The sequence below is a fragment of the Folsomia candida genome, unplaced genomic scaffold (genome assembly GCF_002217175.1).
Source record: "Folsomia candida strain VU population unplaced genomic scaffold, ASM221717v1 Fcan01_Sc001, whole genome shotgun sequence".
In the NCBI taxonomy this organism is placed as follows: Eukaryota; Metazoa; Arthropoda; class Collembola; order Entomobryomorpha; family Isotomidae; genus Folsomia; species Folsomia candida.
In genome coordinates, this window is record NW_019091193.1 from 15,616,280 (window position 1) to 15,635,402 (window position 19,123).

General features: G+C 36.2%; 2 protein-coding genes across 3 annotated transcripts in view; both read left to right on the top strand.

Annotated features, from left to right (window-relative positions):
• Positions 1-17,138, top strand: part of LOC110863503 (synaptotagmin-4) — a 40,948-nt gene extending 23,810 nt beyond the window's left edge. For both annotated transcript variants that reach the window (XM_022112837.2, XM_035846775.1), the window contains exons 2-13: positions 6,353-6,370; positions 6,497-7,289; positions 9,425-9,548; positions 9,914-10,012; positions 11,269-11,424; positions 13,535-13,618; positions 13,686-13,733; positions 13,857-13,934; positions 14,085-14,201; positions 15,556-15,638; positions 16,197-16,231; positions 16,307-17,138. In XM_022112837.2, the coding sequence (XP_021968529.1) occupies positions 6,353-6,370; positions 6,497-7,289; positions 9,425-9,548; positions 9,914-10,012; positions 11,269-11,424; positions 13,535-13,618; positions 13,686-13,733; positions 13,857-13,934; positions 14,085-14,201; positions 15,556-15,638; positions 16,197-16,231; positions 16,307-16,308 (1,637 nt within the window). In that variant the 3' untranslated portion in view covers positions 16,309-17,138. The remainder of the gene's footprint in view (positions 1-6,352; positions 6,371-6,496; positions 7,290-9,424; positions 9,549-9,913; positions 10,013-11,268; positions 11,425-13,534; positions 13,619-13,685; positions 13,734-13,856; positions 13,935-14,084; positions 14,202-15,555; positions 15,639-16,196; positions 16,232-16,306) is intronic.
• Positions 17,139-17,264: 126 nt separating this feature from the next.
• On the top strand, positions 17,265-18,422 carry LOC110849956 (histone deacetylase complex subunit SAP18). Its single transcript, XM_022097442.2, has 6 exons — positions 17,265-17,448; positions 17,541-17,591; positions 17,659-17,714; positions 17,795-17,820; positions 17,901-17,932; positions 18,031-18,422. Exons 1-6 carry the CDS (start codon positions 17,377-17,379, stop codon positions 18,247-18,249), a joined length of 456 nt encoding a protein of 151 aa, XP_021953134.1. The 5' UTR covers positions 17,265-17,376; the 3' UTR covers positions 18,250-18,422.
• Positions 18,423-19,123: the final 701 nt, after the last annotated feature.

The following is a 19,123-nucleotide window of genomic DNA, read 5'->3' on the forward strand; positions in this document are numbered from 1 at the left end:
AAGCATACAATGCATACGTACTAGATGGAAGAGCTATAAAAAAATGAAAACACAATGCAAAGTCAGCCCATTAGACTCACGACCTTAAGATAAGTTTGCAAGTAGTCGCAAATGTGCGTGAGATGCGACGAAGGAAAGCATTTTATTAATTCGGGCCAAGATTTTCCTCCATCACAATGGGAACAGTCGACGGGGCTGGTACTAATTCAATCTTATATTAAACCTGAATAGTTTGCTCGAGTTTCCCAGTGCAAATGATACCTCCTCGTGGTGGGTTTATTTCCAAGTAGGGTACGCGCGCGGAGCCCGAGAGAAAGCAGATATAAGTATGTAGGACGACTAAGCGTTAGTTATGCGGAATGGAGGAGAAAGCCAAGAATGTCGTGGCCAAGAAGAAGAAAAGGTGAACAAGTCTCCCTTCTTCTTCTTCTTCTTCCTGAAGTAAAAGTGGTTCTTGTTCTTGCTTAGCTGAAGAGGGAAAGTTTCTCCATGAATAAAAAGAGAATGAGATAAAGGTGCTATAGGTGATGTGAATGAGTGGTTGGCTGGCTGGCAAAAACTTTCATGTCCAAATCCAAAATTATTCTTATAGTTCTTGGCACTTGTTCCGAGAGAGGTGAAAAAGTTATAGAAATGGAGCGAGTGGTAGCCGAGCTCAGTCGTGAGAAAAAGAAGGTTTTGTCCAACAACCACACTCTCCTTCCATTTCTATCTCTTGTTATTCCCATTTGCGGTCCTTCAATTCCAATATATTTTTTCTATTACCACTTGACTCGCAAACTGTACAAGTTTTCACTCCTGGAAAGAACACGAGTGTGAAACGGGCGTAATTGCATGTGGGATGTACTACGTCTGAGAGTACATGTGTCTGAGGATACATGTCCTGAGTGCTGGGTGCATTGCCCACCTGAACTAAATTGAATTGTATGGTGGTGGTGGAGAGAAAAGGTGAGAGAGTCCTGTGAGGGATGGAACAGGAAATTGCCAACATGTCGCCCAACCACAGATATGAAGTTGGCTGGATGTCGGGGATGGCTTAAGGCTTACAATTAGAGAAGATTTGTATGTCAGCAACATCCATAAATTGAACACAAAAATAAATTTCAGCCTCCACACACCATTCCATTTGCGAACAAATATAAAGCCCGCTTGATGATGATTGTCATCACTTTTTGCCTACAGGAGTGGCCTGAAGAGAGGCGACCGAGTTGAAGCGGTGTATAAATATTTAATAGTGATGACGTGTCCCAGCAAAAGTTTGTCCTTTGAGATTAACTTGCACACGTGAAATTATGAAGGCATACAGTAAAATTATGCTAAAAATATATGATTAATAAGAAAATTGAATGTCTTCAGTGGTGGTACTGACTGGCTTCCTCTCACTATTTTCCGTTTACAACTTTGTGTTATGTGCGTACATATATTCTTTATGTGAATGCTTGGTTGACGTAATTCCATAAGAATAAAATTTGCAAACAAATTTCAAGTGGTATGAGAGCGTTTTTGGTTGGATGGAGTAGAATACGAAGCTAATAGGAAGGGAGAAAGCAGTAAAAGACAGTAAGCAAGGCGCAGAAAATAAAATAAAAAAGTCGTGCGAGATGGGACGTAATGGAGGGAATTGGATTGGAACTTCCTGCCTGTCTTCATCATTTGACTACCTTGCGCAATGACGAATTCAGCAGAAGTAGGAAGTAAGGAACACAAAAGTGTCCCGTTGGGAGTGGAAGACGCACAATGTCGTCTTTCTTAATGATGACGATGATCAAAAATCAACCGCTTTCCATTTCCTATTTAAATGTTCCCATTTCCATCCCATCCACCATCGTAATCTCCATTCATTTCTATTCCTTTGATGCTTGGCATTCTGTTGAACAATGCAATTTCATTTAATGCTATTTCCTCTTATTCTATGAACTAAATTGAATCCAACATTCTTTTCTTGTGCAATTTATATTTTGTAATTTTCAAATAACCATGCTTGTAATAATCTTTTCGCTACATTCGCTGTCTACGTGGTGTAGCTGGTGGGGGCACTGTAAAAATAAATTTGCCATCAGCAGCAGATGTATGATGGTGGTTTGGATGAGATATTAACTTAATTTTGCTTCAGGCTGTTGACTTTTTTCTCCTCGTGTGCTTGAAGTCAACCAAAGTTTTTGTACATTTTATATACACACTTTATTTATTATATATATAAATATGTAGCTTCAGGGTGGAAGAGAAAGTACGTAGTTGGAAAGTAGGGAATGACTTTTAGCAAACAATCTGAAATCCGATTTTCTCAGCTCATTCGATGTCAATGGAATAGAGAAAAAGGATCAGCTTAACTAAGTAGAACTGAGAGTGGGAGAAAGTTGGAAAATGGGGAAAACTCTCTTGGGAAGATGAACCACGTAAAATGAGATGTAGCCCAGGAGTAGCAGCAGCATCAGCAGTCACCTCAAAACAGACCAGCCATTCATTCATACCGCTTGGTGGATGATGCCTTTTTCCTGGTGTCGTTATCACGATGACTGTTTTCGTGCAGGAGGGGAAAGCTTGAAATGGAAACGGAGGAGTTACATAATCTTGTGGGAATTGTCTAGTTTTCATTTTTCAACGCAATCCCATCTCCTGAATTACCAAATTTATCACCCAATCTCAAGTTTCTCACTGTCTGCTTCATTACTTCATTTATGGTGCTCACTTCGGAAACTGCGAATTGGGAAACCATTTTCAAACTAGACCAACTAATAGTAAGTAGCTCCTGTTGAAAATAAACCTTATTCTGATATTTTAAAAAGGTTCAGCCAACCGACAAAATCAATTTGTAGATGGCTGCATCTGCATCCCTTGAGGAAATTAGTGCTGACGCTTACATCAGCAAAATATATTCTGCAAATTAAAAATTTAATCAGTAAATACTGTTGAAGCTTTCTTATTCAAGAGCACTTACCATTTCGTTTGCTCAATTAATGTTAATGAAGTGTTTCGAGTAACGAATCCAGTTCACACTTCATTTAGTTCTTGTTAATCAACATGCCAGCAACATGCCGTTTATACATACGTAGGTTTTGGGTTAAAATGGTTCATTAAAAATGTTTTATGCATAAAGTGTGTGTTGCTCCTTACTGATGACCTGTTTGTCTGAGCTGAGGAGTATTCGCATAGTTATACATACATCCGTTATTTCGTATGTATTAGTTATGTATTAGCGAGTAATATTTTCTGAGCACATCACTGCTCAGTTCTTGATAAAAAACCTCAATGCCCTGATACCTACCTTAATTTGTACATCAAAGTTGGAAGGTTATACAAGAGTGATTCGTGTCTTTCATTATAAACTACCCGTGCGCAATGATTGATGTTGTTTGATGTTAAAATTACGGCCTATTGCATGTGATATCGCATTGGCAAAGGAAGTCAGAATTTCCAATTCATGAGTGGAGTTCTCATTATCTATTTCGTACGTACCAAAGGTTAGACCACCACTGGCTTACCAATACATCTAGACTTCAGTTTGTATGTATGCAGTGGATGTGGATTTCTTGGGAATTAAATGCGTTATATCAAATTTATATTATGAGCTTTGATCCATGGTACGAACGTTCCATAATTAATACTTTCACGTTCTTCCAGCAGACACCGCTGGAACCCTATAGCTCAGCAGGATGAAAGTCCATAGATGAAAATTTTGGAGCTTCTTTTATGAAAATGAAGTGTTACATATATGAAGCAAAAATGGATTCCTTATAGTTTTCTGTCTTTTTCCAAGTGAGAAAAATATTCTGTTAAGTATTTCCATTGCCATCTTTCTGCAGGTTCGTTTCACCCCAAGTGAAAGTATCACATTATAATGGAAAAGGGCAGAAAATAGAGAGAGAAATTTTTCCGCATTTCTCGAGCAAGGCGACTCTCTTAGATAAATATTTAACGACACTTATTTGTTAACTTAATGGACTCTTGTGACACAAATACAAGGTGAGGGAACGGTAGGTGTATGTGTACGTAGTACGCACACCCTTAATATTTGTAACTCTGAAGTTCACATTTTCTGGGAAATTGAGACAGGCCAACTAATGGTGATATCTGTCATATAAACACATTTGATTCCATTTGCTTATATGGGGAGAAATATAGTGAGTAAATAGTGAGTAGTTTTTGCATAACTTCATTAAAAATTTCTCAGGATATTGTTCAAGTCCTGAACTTGCGATTTTAAAATTCGTCTAAATAATTTTTAACTAAAAAATATATATGTATTTACATGTCAACATGTAGACTCAAACAAACAAACAAAGGGTATTTGTCTGCAATCTGATAATATGTCGAGAATTCATCAAGCATGTTGTTTGAAATTGGCAATGTTGCTGGAGAAATGTGACTTCTGTGAGTTCAGGAAGCGACAGGTCTGTTGCTTCCTTATTTTCTATGAGTAAAAAACGAAATTGCTTACTTCTTGGCTACCGTCTCCTGAGACTGAAAGTTTGAGCATCGTGTGTGTGATGCGCGATAGACTCGTAAATATATAAGACGCGAATCTTGTTATCATTAAGTTAGTACATGTACATGCATATAAGACTTACTTGCAATGCACGTAACATTGGACTGAGGATGAGGTATGTATCTACTAGGAAAGAATTTTCACCAAAGATTTATTTGACAATTTGCGAATTTTATGATCCCAGCCACGATTCATGGAAATGCTCAGAGTGTGAGTCTCCTGTCATGTCTGATATTTGTTTGGAAAGAGTTTTCCATCCATCAGTTCCAGTTTCTCCTTTACTGGCTGGATTTGCTCTGATATTCCACCTGATACGAGAACAGGCTCCACCTGAATCAGATCTGGGAAACAACTTTTACTCTCGTCTTGTCCAAAAGTCAATAACATGCATTTTCAAACTTTTTTTTTAACATGGATTAGTCAGTCTAATGCTAGTTACTCCGTTTTACACAACACGAGAGAATATAATTTTAGGACCAATGATATCGTTTACTTATTAATTAAATTTGTTAGGAATGAATGCATTGCGATAATTGACTTTCCTTTATAAATTCCTTCAAATTGGAATATCTCATCGGCGATAAAAAAACAGCGGAATAACTATAATTTGTGAAGTAATCGAATCAACTGGTAGAAGCTAACATGATTTTAACTATAGGGTAGCTTCAGTTTATTAAAGTTCAAAGATTATAGATTATTACAATCTTTTGAACTTTCTAAAGAATTTCATCCAGGGAAAATCCGACCTAGTTGCGTAATTAATGGGGTTTGTGAATATTGTTCATTCTACATAGACTCGTGCTTTGATTTACTTTCTGTGGTCCTAATCTAAAGTTGAAATACTGCTCCAAAATCAAAGAGGAGATTGCTTTCACTTTCACTTTCTCTATCAAGATCTTCATGTTCCAAAAATTCATTTAGCGGACTTATTCAAGTGAAAGAATAGATAGTTCAGAGTTAAACATGATGAGATTATAAGCAAATAAAAACAGAGGTGTATGCTGCATTGTGGAATTATATACATCTATTACATATGTATATAAATACAGACATAAAATTAGATATATTTGGAAACCAAAATCCTGCAAGTGCCTAATTCAGAGGGTTTCATATAATATTAGTGAGTAATTGTATCTGCAATATAAATAATATGTTAAACGCTGAACGTGGGTGCATTGATTAAACGAGACTCCACTATTTTTAATTTTGGTGGATGTTTTTCCTTTTATCTTGATTGAGGTTAGATAGCCATGCTTTTTTGGTATGCACCTTATTTCGTCCTGAAAATGCTACCAGCAACGAGTAATTCAGTTTGACATCAAAGCGCCTTGATGTGTCGAAACAAGAAATGCAATTTATATTATGCTTTCTTCAACATTAAGCAAACCTTGCCTTAGGACAAGATTTGTTTCGACATGACTACATTACTTATTCACAGATGCGTGAAAATTAAAACAAACTTTATACATTTGCAACTTTCATGAAATCAAAGAAAAGTGGTTTTCATAACAGTAGCTGAAGGAGACTAGACGAGTGGGTGGTACTTGAAGGCAAACGAATCATCATTTCAACAGCATGAAATTATGCTGTATAACTTTGGATTATAAAGCTCACAACAATAGAACGAAACGAGGTGTACAAATATTATAAATTTAGTATAAACTTTAGACCCCAAAATATTGCAGTACAAAGGTTAAATGTAGACTGTCGTATGTATTAATGTATGTGTCCACCAAATAATCGAGCAATACGAGTAACCTACATACATTCGTGTATATACACCATTTATTTTTAGCACACATTAAATGTATGTACATAAATGACTTTAAATAACATAAATAACTCTAAACTATTTTTTTTCAACAGCGACAACCCCTGCGATAGGTAAGATATTTCTAATCTAAAATAACAGCACATAAAACATTTAAGGGTTTAACTAAATTCATTAGTTAAACTTTATTCAGATTGTGTTTGATAATGAGTAGATAACTGACTAGAGTCTTTTTTCAGTTGTGGTTTGCTTGGGAGCCGGTCTCTTCTTGGTCGGGATTCTTGCAGTCACGTCATTCTTCTTCCGCCGAAAATCGACCGTTGTGTACCGAAAGAGTGGAGTCTATCTCACCAATCGGTCTCCGATCGCTGAGGAAATTCCACTGAAATCAAATCAAATAATCATCCGCCGAAAATCGGACGTCACGACATGTGGAGCCAGAACGCCGCACTTGGTGATGAAAAAGAGCCCCAGCCCACCCCTTCACTATGCTGCATCCTCCTCCAAGAGCGGATCTCCAATCACTCCTCCCACCGAAGAAATTGGGGGAGGAGGTGGATGCCGGAAAATCAATCGGAACGCTATCGCCATTCACACGAATCCCATTTGCAACACGGCGACATATTGCGAGGTGCATGGAAGCACAAAATGCACTCACAGCAGTGCTACGAATATGAAATCTTCGAATCACTTGGTGAAAAGGGAAAATTCGAGGTCTCCTCGCACCTCACCTCAGATTTCACCATCGACATCAACCCCGGCTAATTTGGGTTCGCATGAAACTATTTCCCTTGGTCCGAAGAATGTAAACTCCAACTATACGACTGATTTCATTCCTGAGTCCGATGCTGATGCCAATCCCGTTGACTTAATGCAGTCTTTAACGGCAACAACAGAAACTGGGATTTCGCCACCATCGGGAGTAATGGGAAGTCGGGATATCACATCGCTGGAATCCATGGCTGGACCGTCAAGCAGCGAGAAAACCGGTGGAGGACAAAACCATCTTGGAATACTTCACTTCAAAATCCGGTTAGTAAATTGAGTACTGCATATTGAAATTTACGACTAAGAAACCAAGTCACTTTTCAAAATGAGCGAGATTATAAATTGGTTCGGATGCAATTCAAGTTGTAACTTGTTATTGGGAAATACTGGATTTTCACTTTTGCATTAATGCAGAATGCATGCATTCTAAGCACTGATTTTTGCAACGCATATATGCATATATATATATATCCCACAAGAAATAAATTCCACAAACTGAACTGGACGGATAATTTATGCTTATTTATTTAGTGTTCATGAGCATGAGGGAACTTCTGGGTAAACTTATCTACAAGTTGAGATTCTCAGATTCAGAAAGTTTGGCATATTCAATGATTTGTTAGAAGTTGAGTCAACAAAAAAGCTTAAAACTTTGCATTGAATAGCCGTAACATTGGATTTTACTTATAGTCATCAATAATCAAATGATAAATTTTCGAAATAGTTATAAATTTGAAGGTAGAACCCGATCAGGATTAAATTGAATAGTGGTGATTTACTACACTTGTAAAAAGTATCAGTTGCATTAGAAATTTGGGGCTGTTACGTATGTGAAATTGACCAATGGCTGCCAATAATGTGCACCCCTAGGATTAAATAAATGTGTTTCATTTCAGATGCCAAGTAACGTATTTATTTCCTGACGACTCCATAAAACCACTCGATTTCCCTATTGCACTCCGAAAGCATGTTAAATTTAATAGAAGCAAAGGCTGTGTAGTGGTTCCGGTTTCGAAAATCAGTTGTAACTCTTAGTCTGATAAATCTGACCAAACTGCTTTCCCTGATCCGCGAAACGAAGTTATGGAGGACAGAACATCCAATTAATTTAAATAAATGTCCAAATCTGTGATTCAAATCTGTGATCCGATTCCATTCCTTCATTCATTCTTCAAAGAGGGGTTTACATACTCCAATAGTGAATGTATAAATAAGATATGCTCTGCGCAACCTGGCAAGAAGTTCTACACACATATTTGGGCTTTCACTTTTGTCGGGTGGCTTGGCATATATTTAGGTTTGTTAAACTAATGTATTAAATATATTTGCTGTATGCTTAAGAGCAACTACGATTGGTTATGATCCAATAAACTTGTCATGTTATTCTACGATGCATCTCTGTATAAGTATGTAGGTATTTTAATCTAGATTTTGCCTATACTTATCCATATACGGACATATGTACATAAGTTATATGAGTTTCTAGATTTTGGTGTACGTTTTAGGCATAGAGTTAAATAATATAAGGTTTTAGGTCATGCCGTGTAAAAATAATGTAAAAACAAATTGTAGGAATGTCTGCCATTTTGTTTTCAACTAGAAATGCATACCTGTGGAAGAGCATTATTGTATTGTCTGTTTGCATACAAAGTGACAGTGATATATTTTCCCTGTCTACTGTCATGATGCTCTCCGTCTTCGTGTCAGTCCGATTTAAGGAAATTTGCTTCTTTCTCCATTCTCCAATAAATCTTGTTCACCGCGGAGAAGCATACTAAGCGATTTAAACATTTGCATTGTGTTACATTTTAGGATTGCCGTGTGGCATTGCAAGAATAAGTAAACTATTCTGCCTGTGGCATATAGATAACCGTAGAAGAGCCAACAAAGTTGGTGGAGTTCGGAGGAGTTTGTTTCTCAAATATCTCCTCCCAAGCAGGGCGTGCAACAAAGTGGAAAATTCCTGAGAAGTGATAAGCAAATTGTCACATTACGCTTAATGATAACTATACACAGGCAAGGAGGTAATCTTCGCAGCAGTAATGTACTCCAAGTGAGAATGGGCTCTGTATAAGCATTACAGAGGAGTTTCCCCAAAAAGAGCTTGTCAGTAGTTTAGTGAAAGATAAAATCATGTCTGCCAAGCCATACCACACGAATCGTGATACGATACGTCGCCTCCAGAGACTTGTGCATGGAAATTGTGGACGCTGGTCTGCGAGCTTATGTATTTATCCAGCAGCGTTTTAGCCTTCCGAGACAAATCTAGATAATTCCTGTTAGCCCTTGTGTTGCATTCTCACTATGGCTAAGAGAAAGCAAGAGAAAAGTAGAGTCGGAAAAATGGAAGCACATAATGTGATACGGCTTCTGTCTATATTGGTTTTCTTGTTTTGCAGATACATGGATAAAAAAGGGACACTGGTGGTGACAGTTGTGAAATGTGAAGGACTTTCTCCGCTTTCTCCGGAGAAAGACCAGGACACGCTGGATCCTTACGTGAAATTGCAATTGTTACCCGAGGTAAGAAAATAACCGTCGTAAAAATAAGTCGCGTTGTGCTACTCGTTAAATATATATACGAATATATGTATATACGAATAATTATATGACACTAAACCAATGTGTAGTCTATTCAGCTATATACCTACTTCGTGTACGAAAGGATGATAATTCGATTTTTTTTAGGGGGAAACACTATTTTATGTGATAATTATATTATGAATGAATTTGCTTAATTAATCTGTTCTCTAAATAAAAAATAAATGGGAAGCACAATTGTCACAAATTTTCTCTGATCATGAATGTAATGGAGAATACCTGTCAGGTCGTCAGTCTCTTTGATGCGCTGGTGCATTGTAAAAGTGTTTTTCTTATTTTTTTTGCAGAAGCAACAGCGCGTAAAGACTCGAGTTTTGCGACACACCCGGCAGCCGATCTACGATGAGGATTTTACTTTCTACGGCGTACAACCCAATCAGCTCACGGTGAGATTCATCTGTCTTACTTTCACCATTACCACGTCTTTTTCTGCTCTCTTTGCGCGATACAGACGTGTCTAACATTCCTACAGCTCTCAATTGCGAAAGTGTTGATGCAAATATTTTATACAATTTATTGGTTGAAATTTGAATAGTGTGCATGGAAGTCATTTTTGGAATATTTATTATACTCAAGCGTTCGGGACAATTCTGGACCGATTTATCAGGAGAATAAATTTATAGAAAATATATATACAATTTACATAACAATTTATTACATTTCCATTGGGAGACAAGGATGTAGACACAGATTTTATAATAAGGGGGGTTATTTTATAATAACCCAAATAATCATTGAAAATGTGGAAAATAAATACGATTGACGATGCTTGACAAGGACTTTGAACTAATTAGGTCTAAATGAGTCTGTAATATGTATAGAAAAATCGTTAAGGGCTGTTGACTACGCAAACTTGTAATGAAGCTTTCTCTGGCACCCAACTAACTATATACTGGCTGAATTTTGAAGTTGTTTCTGCAAATTATTCACGAGTTTTGTATTTCATCATTACAAGTTGCTTCTTGAGATACGATTTATGTAAATTGGAAGCATCTCCAGAAAAGGAGCATTTGTGCCTCATTTGCTCAGCGAATTGGAAAGTCTTTCTCGCCAAAGCATTCAGCTCCCACTTATTCTGTTTCAAGCACTTTATATTATATACTATGGTTTCAGGACAGGATATTGAGCCACGCAGACTGTGCAGATGGAAGGTGTGGCTGAGGGAAAGTATATTATGTACAAGGCTGCTGTGGCAGCATTTCAATTCTGGAAGAAGAAAGTGTGAAGGATTGCATGCATTGGAGCGTAATAAACTGCTTACTTACGGCATAGTGACGTTCAATGGCCTTCCATGAACTAACCTGATTTTTCGAGAGATACTCTAACAGACTTGAAAAATATATACCTTACGAATTCAGCACAATATATAGTTTATTATTGTGTGCATCCGAAATTTAATTATCTGCGTGGATACCTTTTGTCTTGCAGTAAACTCGAAATCATATTGAATAAACGCAGTAAAAATCGGAATACTTAACTAGCAAATAACTCAAGCAGTGGCATCCAATGATTACAAAGATTATTATTTACGAATTAAATGTTTTATGCGAACTACGAACTGAACTCTGTATTGGAAAAAACGAAATGTTAATTTTACTTTACAAATTGTAAATTAAAGAAATTTGTTTTTCAATATTTCCAGGAAATGACACTACACTTTGTAGTTCTCAGCTTTGACCGGTACTCCCGTGATGATGTAATTGGCGAAGTGTTTTATCCCATGGAAGGAACAGACGTTTCCAATACTGAAAACTCGGCAATTGAAGTAGCTGTTGACATTCAACCCAGGAACTACAAGGTACTGCCCCATAGTTTCTTTGGAGTTAACATGACTAAACATTAGCCAGATCAATATCAATCCTATAGTACTTTGTATCTCATAAATGTGAGAAGTTTGTGTGAGTGAGTGATCACATCACATTGTCCAGTCCCTAACAGATAGTTGGTTAGTGTGTGGAAAACTCAGTGAAAGCAAAACCCCTTGAGACCTCAATAATAACGTTTGGAGTGCAAAGTTTGGTTTCGGAGAATGCTAATTTGTTGTGTGTCAGGAGTCAGAATTAAATAGCAACTGTGAATGGAAACTGTCGACAAGAGTCAAAGATTAATTGAAACTGGTTGTCACTGGAACTTTTGTTTTTCTACCCATGACGTGACATACTTACTCATTTCCTATAAAACCATGCAAAGTCGGAGTACGCACGGTATGATTGTTTGAAATTGAAGTTGAAGGTGTCAAGTGCGATTTATCAGAGTGGGAATAACTCGACAACTTAACCACTTCAACCCTAGGAGACGAGTTTTTTCATACCTTTCACCCCTAGTAACCGCGAATTTTTACCTCCCTTGACCCCGAAATTTTTATCTACTGCATGACGTTAATTCCTGGGCCATGAATTAAAAAATGGTGTTCCCACCGGAATTATTCTGGACACTTTTTTCTGAAAATTGATGTGAATAACCTTTCAAGAAGGTATTTTGAGTTGTAATTTGCATTTTTGAGTTGTGGCGAACCACCAATGTTTATAGCCGAAAATAGCCAACACGCCGAATTTTAAAAATGATTGTAATTGCATGAAAAGTTAGACAAGCATGGAGTAATACTTGCATAATAGTACGTAAACTCGCAAATATTGATTATAGCGCATAAAGTGCCTTAGGAGCCGATTTTGGGCGGGAAAACCAAAAATCCTTACAATGACTTTAAATAGACAGCAATGACAATGAATAATTATCCCGTGAGAGGAAATTGCTCGAACATAGACTATGGCGCATCTGGTGAATAGAAATCAATTTTAAGCGGGAAAATTAAATTCTACTAATTCCTGGCAATCTCTCAATTTTTAATTTTTCCGCCCAAAAGGTATTTCAGCGGCACCCGATACGTAATCATTAATTTTGACGTAGTTTACCCTACCGGCAAGATTATTTGTGGTATATAATTAAATCCATGCAATGATGCAATTCATCAAACTTTTAGTTTTCTCGCCCAAAACGCCCGTTTGTGCTACATGCGAGCAAAACAATTTCTCTAATCTTATCGTAAACCGTTGTTGAAATAAATCGGTGTCGAAATTTCCTTGCAAAAAACAGTTTTCACAACTCGGCGTGTTGGCTAGATATAGCCACTTGGCTATAAATTTATTTTGCATCCATTTCTAATATTATTTCCTAAGAGACAATTTATCTTCCCGCCTAAAGGGCGGGTTGTTGACTCATAACTCTTGCCTTACTTTGCTTGGAGAGGCAATGACCTAATTTTTTCCGGACACGACACATAGTCGTAGGCCGGTGTGAACGGAAAATACGCCACATAGTCGTATTCCGGTGCCAAGGGAACTTACGCCACATGGTCGTACTCGGCGTAAAGGTCAAATACGCCACATAGTCGTTATAGGGGTGAAGTGGTTAATCCACTTATAAAAGAGATTAGCACATAAAATACTTAATTCATCTGGAGCCATGATTTCCCATGTCCACGGAACCAGGAATATGTATGTGGTGATGAATAATGCGGGACGTATGTGACGGCCAAACGTTCATGAACTTTCTCCGTCTCCTCTTTGTTTATCCCAGGAACGAGCGCATTGTGGGGAGGCGACTGCTGGCTATGATGCATTCTCTGCCCCGCAAGGCTCAGAGAGTACACGTTGAACATTAATTTTGAAAGAAAGTCACGTTGAGTTTAGGAAAACAAAAGCAAATTGGTCTCTCTGGGGGATTTGCATAACGCCCATTTAAGTATATGTACATGTGGCCCGAGTTGTCGTGACATGATGATGTGATGTTGCAATCCACGACACGCTGCTTGTATCTGTTCAGATATTTGGCTGCACTTGCTTCCTCTGTTTCTGTAATCTCGTGCCTTTGTTCAACTCTTGGTACATGTTTCTTTCTCCTCCTTACAGATGCAGACCCAGGGCCGTGGAGAAGTTCTGCTTTCACTGTGTTACCAGCCAACAGCAAATCGACTGACAGTGGTGGTTTTGAAGGTTAGTTTTGTTGATATTCTTACGTAATATACAGCGAAAACTATCATTTCACATCTGATTAATCAAGGCACGAAATCTTCCCAAAATGGACGTGTCAGGGCTGGCAGATCCCTACGTAAGTTTAACTCTAAATGCGTAAAATTCTGTAGTATCACATAAACGAGAGCATACATATGCGAAATATTAACGGTATGCAAGATATTATGGAACAATTAAAAATATTGAAATTTTGAAACAGGCAAAGTTGTACCTACTCTACGATGGACAGAGGTTGATGAAAAAGAAGACTCATGTTAAGAAACGGACGCTGAATCCGGTTGGTTTTATACACAACGCATATTACAATTTAAATTCTCATTTCCTTAAGTTAACACATAATTTAAAATCAAACAAATTTTCGCCCATCAGTGTTCCTCGAAAACGAGGAAATGATGAAGGCTCTGCACTAACTTATGTATCATTGCAGGTATTCAACGAGTCATTCGTGTTTGACTTGCCACCTGCAGCCACACAAAGCACTAATTTGGACAAAGTCTCTCTCCTAGTTTCAGTGCTCGATTGGGATCGAGTTACCAAGAATGAGGTTTGTGAACACTCTCTTGAAACTCTTAAAACCGCAAAATGCCTTGAATTGCTCCTGGCAGCAAGACTTGCCAAACTTGGTAAACTTCTCTTGTGTGGTGGCTCTGACGAACACAATTTAATCTCGTTGCAACGTACACAGCTCCTTTCTCCACCTCAATGGTGAAAATTGCAGACGCGCAGTGCATGCAATTCATTTGTACGTCTTTGTACATGGTTTGGGTTTAACTGTGCTAAATACGAAAACGTTTACCATTTTATTGTATTTCTTGTAAAGAAAGTTAACAACTTTCCCCAACTTTAGGGCCTCATTACACCAAAGCAATTTATACACATTTACACTTTGTCGAAATACAATTCAAGTCCTCTCAAGTAAATGACTCGCCCGACATACAGCATAGGGAAAAATAAACTTTTCTTAAATCTTTCCCAACTAAATAATGGGTATGCTATGATTACTAATAACATTATATTACGCCTACACGTTCATTCCATTGCAAGAAGACAGTCAACTAGATAACCCGCAAGCACTTACTTATAGAAAGCATTAATTCGGTAATTTAACGGTCGCATGCAATAAGCACCAACTTGGGTTATACCGATAATGAAAGTGTGAAACATGTGTTATACTTATTCGTCGATAAGACTGGTTGGTTATTTAAAACCATCGTTTTTCATGTAAAATCCGAACAAAAATTTAAGTTTGCCGCATATTTTTTTTTCACTAATTATGTCAGCAAGTAAAATATGAAAAGTAGGAAAATATGAAAAGTACGCATAATAAATTGCTTTAATTTTTTGAGATTACTACGCAGTGCACTTATCCTGTTTGCTCATAAGACCCAAAAATGACAAGAGAAAGTTACAAAACTTTCCGTCACGGTTTTGCTCCAAGCAAATAGTGTCTGCTATGTACATACATAAGTACAAGTGAATTGCAAAACGCCCTGTTTTCTTTCCCAACTCAGGGGATGAACCATAATCCAAAACCAGTTACAACAATTGTGCCTTCCACTTTTTTCTAGAAAATTGCGGTTGTATAATGCACCATTAAATCTAATTGTGTTGTTCGTTCAGCAAGTTCAACTTCAGTCAAGTTGACCACCTATATATTACTGTATGCTGTACTACTGCGTAACTTTTCACGTAATATGACTATACTAGGTGAATTTTTTATAGTTTCCAATGCACATAATGTGCGTATACAAACAATATTATATCAGTATCATGCTGGAATTTTTGAAACTTTAAACATTTGATGCTTCTTTCTTTTGTCAGTTTCGAATAAGTAAAAACAACATTTGACATTAAAGTACGATGCTTGTTAAGAGTAAAAGAAACTTTCTTTTCCTCAGGTAATTGGCAGACTGGAACTTGGAAGCGGAGCGTCGACTCCTACGTCTACCCATCACTGGAGCGAAGTTCTCAATTGCCCAAGGTAATAAAAATGTTATATTAACGTGGCATTGTATCACGTGTTTTTTGTTTGAATTGTTGTGTCTCAACTTTCCCTTCCTCCATGTATTCAAATGGCGATTTTGAAAAATGTTCACATGTATGAAAAAATGTTCAGAAAAATGCCTTTCGTTGTTAACAATATGAAGATATTAATGCACCTAAAAATCGGTAATTTTAAGGCTTACATAGTTAGGAGATAAAAATTTTGATTTTTTTCTTCAATGAGGAAATATTTAAATTTTATTGATTATTTTTCATCTATTTTATATTTATCTTCTTGTTGAAGAAAAAAATCAAAATTTTTATCTCCTAACTATGTAAGCCTTAAAATTACCGATTTTTAGGTGCATTAATATCTTCATATTATTAAAAACGAAAAGCGGTGAACATTTTTCAAAATCGCCATTTGAAAACATGGAGGAAGGGAAAGTTGAGACACAACAATTCAAACAAAAAACCCCGCATCAGCCAGCATGCTATTCCGCCTTAAAGACACATGAAATATTTGTTCTAAATTATAATATATTTGTTCAAAAAGGCGTCAAATTGCGGATTGGCACCGCCTGCAGCCGTGTAAGGGTCCTTCTTTATGTATTATTAAACATTAATGAAACACTGTGGCATTTACTGAAATTTGTTTTTTTGCAGGAACACATGTAAAGGGGGCTTCACTTTTCGATGACGCAGCTTTTCTTCACCAAACTAACTGGGCACTTGAAGGACTTTGGGATTAGTTTTTTTAGATGAGCTGAATTATACAAACAAAAAAATACTATGCTATTATCCTAATGTACATATTTAAACCGGCGAGCAATTCCACCTTCATATTACGTATATTGAGCAAATCATATTTAAGTATTTATTACACGATCTCATTTGCAGTTTGTATTTATGATTTCAGCTTTGGAAGGTCAACTTATATACAAGTGTACCAGTTTAGTTTATTCTGAATAATTTATAAAACTAGAACAATCAAAAGTTCTGCTCCCTAGATGTCTAAATTTCCTAAAATATGCTAGAGTTCTGACTATTACATAATGTATTGCATAAGCGAGCATTTGCGTCTTCATTTTTGGTGCACAATTTCTTACTGTAAAGTCATTTAAAAGTTATTAAGTTGTACGTAGTTGATCAACAAGGTATCCGCACCAGTCTTAAATTTTAAAATGAATTGCATTGCATATTGATACAATTAAAAATGCTCGAACATTAAAACCCATTAATGTAAAAGGCACTTCCCCTTTCACACCAGATTATGCGCTAATTATCAAAAAACTAACCACTAGAAGTAGTCTTCTATGCAGAGGAAATAGCAGTAAAAAAAACAAAATTGAACAAAATTATATATTATGCAAATAAATAAATACAGACATAGTGAATGATGGGAGAATTGGGACTTCCAAGTTGGAAGTTGTTGAAAATAACATATTTTATGCTTTCTGTATATAAAACAATAAAGTATTTGCTTTGGTCAAACATACCTCAGTTCATACTTCATCTTATTTTCATCTTATCATGCAACATTCAAGTTTCTTCCGGTTCTTACAATTTTCAATTTGAAAACGCATGCGTTTCACAGGTTTGATTCCTCCAGTTTTCTGAGTTCACCCTCAGTCAACGCCACTCGGTCCCGGGAATTTTAGTCGGCATAACATTGCAATTTTTCCAGCGTTTTTATTTTATTATCCGGTACCCAATTTTTGGTGAAAATTGAAAATATGGCCATGTTGGGGTCAGTCGTTGTAGAGGACATTAGCAAACCTGATTTGGATAAGATTGATAGAGAAAAGGTAATAACGTGCAACATAGTTTATATTTTTATATAGCATATTGTCATAAATTGTCATTATTACAAATTGATTGGGATCACTTTTCTGTACAGACTTGCCCATTGTTGTTGCGAGTTTTTTGTAGTACTGGTAGACATAATTCGGTAAATAACTTTCCTAGAATGTTGGACTTATGGAATACCTACCAATTTTAAAGCATTCATTTTTTAGCCCATGGATTACACGAATGGAAATACGCCTGCAAATGAACTCCAGATATATACATGGTTTGTTTGCATTTTGCAACCGTCCATTTCATTTAAAAATTCTATTTTTATTGATAATCATGTGTCTTCATTTTAATTAGGTTGGACGCCACGCTAAAGGAAATAGGTACTAGAGAGTAGTAGTATAAACAGATGTTCATTTCAAAATTGAAGTCAAAAATGAATGTTTTTTAAAAATAATTTAAGCTGGGTTGGTCAAGGAGGTGAATCCCGATGCTGTAAGTAATACTACTGTTTATAGAATCTTATATATTATTCTGATACCGCTGAAGAAGAAGTTATTACTACTAGTTATATATATAATTTTAATCTAAAGCGGCGTCATGGGACAGTATTTGACTTTTCCTTGGTGTATCCGGATAAATATCGTGGGTATCGCTCCCGTCCCGTGTCAACGATAGTTTCTGGACAAAAAAACCCAGATGATAATAAAACTCTGACACAAATCAGGTTTACAATTGGGGATTACCTTGACATCAGCATCACTCCACCCAGTCGTAGTCGCGTCATTTATGGCAGAGGAAACAAATTCTAAGCATATTCTTTCAAGCGACTTGATTATACTTATATTTTCTTTCACATATAAAATTGTTTTTTAAAAACTCATTTCTCTTGTATTTCTTGTGCGCTTTATAATAATTTTTTTCATAATTCCAATACTTCACTTTTATTGAATAAAAGACATTTTTAATGATCTTTGGAACTGCATTCTCGCCAGAGTTGTTGTATTTAAATACTGGGTTTGGGTATTTATTATTTATTATTTAAAATCTAAATACTGAATTTCAAGTGTTTAGTATTTATAATTTAAATACATGAGCGTATAAAATGTATTTAACTAATTAATATTTAAATACTTTAAATATTCCAGGTATTTAAAAATTAATTATTTAAATATTTAATTTGTTTTACATGATGCAAAAGTCGGAATTTGGACGTTGTTAATTACCGAATTCATAGCATTCATTTCGTGTTCTGAGGTATAGTTTATTTTACAGGGACAAAATCAAGCAGTTTATTACAACTAGTGTTTTGAAAATTAATCAAATATGAGTGAAAACTTTAGTTAAATTGAAAATTTAAAGAAATAATTTGTATTTTAGCTTTTTTAAGCTTATTCACATTGGTTACTTATTTTCAGCTTGTAACACAAGTTATTAATTCCACATATTTAGTCTCACTCTAATTTTCACAAACATTTCCGAACATTTCTAGGAGTTGAACAAGCCTTAAAGCTAATCTTTTAAGCAACTGATTTATTTTAATGCTAACTCATTTTGTTTATTGGCGATTCTACTTGAGAATGTAGATCGAAACTATTAAGAGTTGGTAATTTAGATGCTACCCCTATTTAAATACTATTTAAAGAGTATTTAAATAACTGGTACTTAAATACTTAAGATAGATTC

Excerpts from the sequence above, each read along its gene's own strand:
- LOC110849956 (XM_022097442.2), top strand. The coding sequence starts at position 17,377 with ATGGCCATGTTGGGGTCAGTCGTTGTAGAGGACATTAGCAAACCTGAT. Across the intron at positions 17,715-17,794 it reads GAACTCCAGATATATACATG|GTTGGACGCCACGCTAAAGG; the intron begins GTTTGTTTGCAT and ends CATTTTAATTAG. Across the intron at positions 17,933-18,030 it reads AGGAGGTGAATCCCGATGCT|CGGCGTCATGGGACAGTATT; the intron begins GTAAGTAATACT and ends TTTAATCTAAAG.